Source organism: Haliaeetus albicilla, chromosome 12 (assembly GCF_947461875.1).
Source record: "Haliaeetus albicilla chromosome 12, bHalAlb1.1, whole genome shotgun sequence".
In the NCBI taxonomy this organism is placed as follows: domain Eukaryota; kingdom Metazoa; phylum Chordata; class Aves; order Accipitriformes; family Accipitridae; genus Haliaeetus; species Haliaeetus albicilla.
Genome location: NC_091494.1, coordinates 10,366,126 through 10,371,114, shown reverse-complemented (window position 1 = coordinate 10,371,114; position 4,989 = coordinate 10,366,126). Strand labels below are relative to the sequence as shown.

Here is a 4,989-nt window from a genome sequence, read left to right as displayed (position 1 = left end):
AGACACGCCGGAGAAGCGGGGTGGGAAAGAGCCCGGACTCCCAGCTGCGTCCCGGATGCGGACTGTCAACTTCCAGCAACTTTAAGGTGGGCATATGCCCGGCTGGCACGGAGTGGGGTGGGAGACGAGACGAGACGAGGGGAGGGGAGGGGATGGGAGGGGGTGCCCTTCTCCTCGCCGAGACCAGAAGGCAGAGCTACCACGAGAGTAACTTTACGGGCGCGGGCTGCTGCGGGGAGGCCAGGCTGAGCGGGGCCGGAGCTGGGAGAAAGGCACGTTGCTTTTCCCCCGCCGGCGCAGAGCTCCGGGTCGGTTTCCCCTGCCCCCATCCCGCCCCCCCCCCCCCCCCCCCGAGGGCTGAGGACCGCCGTGCCCCTTCCCCGTGCCCTTCTTTCTCCAGCCCGGCCCCACACCCACCCGCTGCCCCGGCCAAGTGTCGGTGCAAATCCTCTCGGACTCACTCTCTCCCGCCACCCCCGACCCCCTCCTTGTCGCTGCCCTTCTGCAGATCTCCGCGGGTTCCCTAGCGAAGATGCCTCGCCCGGGCAGAAACACTTACAGCGACCAGAAGCCTCCCTACTCCTACATCTCGCTGACCGCCATGGCGATCCAGAGCTCCCCGGAGAAGATGCTGCCCCTGAGCGAGATCTACAAGTTCATCATGGACCGCTTCCCATACTACCGGGAGAACACGCAGCGCTGGCAGAACTCCCTCCGCCACAACCTCTCCTTCAACGACTGCTTCATCAAGATCCCGCGCCGCCCCGACCAGCCGGGCAAGGGCAGCTTCTGGGCGCTGCACCCCAGCTGCGGGGACATGTTCGAGAACGGCAGCTTCCTGCGCCGCCGCAAGCGCTTCAAGGTGGTCAAGTCGGACCACCTGGCCCCCAGCAAGCCGGCGGACGCGGCGCAGTACCTGCAGCAGCAGGCGAAGCTGCGGCTCAGCGCCCTGGCGGCCACCGGCACCCACCTGCCCCAGATGTCCACGTACAACCTCGGCGTGTCCCAGCCCTCCAGCTTCAAGCACCCCTTCGCCATCGAGAACATCATCGCCAGAGAGTACAAGATGCCCGGCGGCCTCGCCTTTTCCACGATGCAGCCCGTGCCGGCCGCCTACCCCCTCCCCAACCAGTTGACTACGGTGGGCAGCTCCATTGGCACGGGCTGGCCCCACATGTACAGCTCCGGCATGATCGACACCGCCACCCCCATCTCCGTGGCCAGCAGCGAGTACGGCGCCTACGGCGTGCCCATTAAGCCGCTCTGCCATGGGGGGCAGACTTTGCCGGCCATCCCCGTCCCCATCAAGCCTACCCCCGCCGCGGTGCCGGCCCTGCCGGCCCTGCCCGCGCCCATCCCCACCATCCTCTCGAACTCGCCGCCCTCCCTCAGCCCCACGTCCTCGCAGACGGCCACCAGCCAAAGCAGCCCGGCCACCCCCAGCGAGACTCTCACCAGCCCGGCGCCCGCCCTGCACTCCGTGGCGGTGCACTGACCCGGGCCGCCCGCGCGGACTCCGCCGTCCCCCTTCTCCCGAAGTTTCCTCGGAGCTCTCCTCCCTCCCCTTCGCCCTCCTTCCGTCTCTTCCCTCCCTCCTCTCTCCTCTTTTCCTCGAAAGCAGAGACAACTCCCCGCGGGAAACTGAGGTTTGCCGTTCGCGCGAGCTGCCTTTCCGCTTCGCCCCTTCGCCTTCGCCCTCCTTGGCCTCTTCGGCTTCTTCCCCGGTTCCGAACTTGGTTTTCCGCCCTGCCGAGGCAAAACGAACCGACCCGGCCCGCCCCCCCTCCCCGCCCGGTAGGAACTGCCATATGCATCACTAGTTTGCCAAAAGTATTTCAGGCATCTTCGGTGCGCCGGGGACCCGGCAAGCCCGGCCCGGCGATGCCTCTTGCCCTTCCTTTGTCCGGGGAAGAGCAGGGGTTTGTATAGGACCGATCTTGAAAACCATAAGCAGTGCGAAACGGCTGCGGTCTCACTGCGTGAGAGCAGCGACGTTTCCAGCCTCCAAGCAGCAAACGCTTGGATCTTGGAAACGCCGGGCAGCGCCCGTCTCCTTTGTGTGGGTGTGGGTGCGTGTGCGTGTCCGCCCGCGCGTGTCCCGCCGGTACGCAAAGGGCAGGATTTCCGCGGGGCAAGGCCGCGGGCTCCGTCGCCCCCGAGAAGGAGCGGTGCGCTGGCAGCCAGGGCCCCGCAGGTAAGGGAGGCGGCGGGCGAGCGGGAGGGCGGCGGGCGGCCCTGCCCGGCCGCGGGCGGCCCTGCCGGCCGCGGGTCTCCACCTGCGGCCGGGGGGCGGCGGGGGACGGGCGTGGGGAGCGCCGGCGGAGCAGGACGCCGTCCGACGGAAAGGCACCCGGTCACTCACTCCATACCTATATTGTTTACAAAGCGCCTGTCGTAATGTAAATACTGAACTTGCAGCTGTACTGTAAATCAGATGAGGTCCCCTTTGCAGTACCTGTTGTAACGTGGATGCTTACTGCAGTTTTCGGGTGGAAGAGAAAGAGAAGTTGATTTGGCTGTTAACTTCCGATTAACCTGAAGGTTTGGGGAGCTGAGGGTTTCTTTGTTTTCTACATTTTTAAGCTATTTATCTCGTAGCTTAAAAACAAACAAACGATAAAAATAAACCTCTTACTGAGCACACAACCCGGCACAGCTTCAGAAAAGCTGCCGAAGTCACTGGTAAAACGTGGAGAAGTAACACAACAGCAGGTACAAACTGTGGAGGTCATCCTGATTTCTGTTGGAGCTTTGCAGACAAGAGAGAGGGGGCTAGGGAAACTGTAAATGTTTGTGCATAGGAATGATTATAAAATGTGTAAAATGCACTTTTGTTTGATATACTCCTTCCTAGTTTTAGGTAGTTTGCTGGAAACCGAACTGTCGTTCTGCTGTGAACTGCTTAAGTTAAAAAAAAAAAAAAAAAGACACCCCCCCCCCCCAACGGCATTAGTGTCTATTGAAACTGTAAAGACATTTCTTTTTAACTTTTTTTTTCTTGTACAGAATAAGCATGGAATTTTAAATATTGGTGTTCTTGTTCCCAGCATGTGTGTTTTAAGACAAAGGTTAAAAAAGTGTCTACGTTAAATTATGAACCTAGTCGTCCAAATAATATTTTCTCATTAAAATATGTAAATGCAGATTTAGTTTCTTATTTGTCTTTTTAAAGAGTTCACACGAGAAAAGTAAAAGCATTAGTTCACAAAAAAGGAATGACGTTATTCCAATATTTAGATAATCTAAACAGCCTTTTCACAGGAGGTTACTATAAATGTAGTTATTAACATACCATAACCTGTTAGATGAAATTGTCATTATTGCCGGTTTACCAAAGAAAAAACATACATAAGTGCGTTCTGCGGTTTTTATATCTATATATCTATACATATCTGCACACACACACATATACGCATTTGTGTCCTATACACTTATACCAAATATAAACACATATTATATTTATGCCTATGTGTATGTATACTTACCACCTACATACTCCCGGTTAAATTTTCTCTAATAAGTGAGCTTGTACAATACAGAGCAAACATAAAAATCTTTAAAGAATTAGTTACTTTTTAAGACTGAATTTTTGTCACTTGTGGTTTTTCTTACAAGTGGCATCTCAAAATCTTTTTCGAGTACAAGTGAGCTATTGTACCCTTTTACCTGTCATTTAAACCTCCTCAAGCATTGCAGTTACTCCAACCACTGCTATAATTTCTCCATCTCTATTGATCACACTTCCCAAAAACGGTAGGTTGCAAACTGTAACACTTAAAATTGTACCCGCTTTTCTGTAAGCCAATACACAGTCCCTTTTAAAAAGTAAGGGCAAAGTAGTTACAATGAAAACTGGATTCCGGGCACCTTCCAGTGTGGCTTTCCAGTTCTTTTAGGGCTTTTACAAGGATTGTGCAATTGTCGAAAATGATAGAAGCAATCTAGTGAAATTAGTAAATAAGCGTCTCGGAGATGAGGCAGTGTGCACCAAGAGCGCAGTTACGAGACAACCGAATACTTAAAGGCTTATTAGCAAGAAAACGACATTGTATTCTAATGAACCGACAGGATTCACTAATTCTACGGCAACGATGTTACAGAGGTTTTGCCTGTGCCTGATCTCTCTCTGAATTTCTGGACCATAAACAGCGCAAGTGACATCCTCATTTCCTTATTACATATCGCGAGGTCCTTGCAGAAGTTTTAAGATTAATGTAGAGGGTAATTAATCCAGTTGCGACCATTTTTTAAAAAGAGAACGGATCCCACACACAGAAAAAAGGTGGAAAATACATGAATCATCGGGCTGATTAAAATGCATGAAGCTGCTAAAGCTTGTCAGATGGGGGACAACTGAACTCATTCATCAAGTCCAACCCACGATTATATCAACACGATCAGCTAAAGAAAGCATTCAAAACTTATCACCAGATCAATGGACACATAACTCGACAAACTTTTCCTAAACAAGCGATGACCTACATTTTTGACGACGAGGACTCTTTTTCTCCTTCCTTTCTTTTTTTCTTTTAAGATCTAGCAGTCAGAACAAATCCTCAAAGATGAAATCCGAGCTCAGCTAAGAAGATGAAGCTGCACTTCCAGGGTCTTTTTTAAACTATATAGTAATCAGCGGAGATAATGATCTGAAAAGATCATGCCCCAAAGCAAAATATTTTCCAAAGGTGCAATAGCTTCCCCACCACATAATCCGACAGTACGACTCGCAACCGAACTTTTACAGTGCCATTTTCCTCTATGTCTGCGACTGGCCAAGCCCGAGGACCCCCCTCGCCACCCGCGCCCGCCAGCGCGCAGCCCGCGGGGCCGGCGCCGCGCTCCTCCGCGCATCTCCGCCCGCGCCCCGCTCCCCCAAATGTCGCCGCGCTTATTTCAAACAAATACGCAGCTCGGCGCGTCGCTTGAATTTACTGCTTTGACTTGTTAAATCTCCCTAATGGCTCAAGTCCAATGTCAATAAACACAGAT

At 53.1% G+C, this 4,989-nt stretch overlaps 1 protein-coding gene across 1 annotated transcript; it reads left to right on the top strand.

The window, feature by feature from the left end:
- The first annotated feature begins 532 nt into the window (after positions 1-532).
- Positions 533-1,495, top strand: FOXB1 (forkhead box B1). Its single transcript, XM_069799612.1, has one exon. The coding sequence runs from the start codon at positions 533-535 to the stop codon at positions 1,493-1,495; it is 963 nt and encodes a 320-aa protein (XP_069655713.1).
- Positions 1,496-4,989: the final 3,494 nt, after the last annotated feature.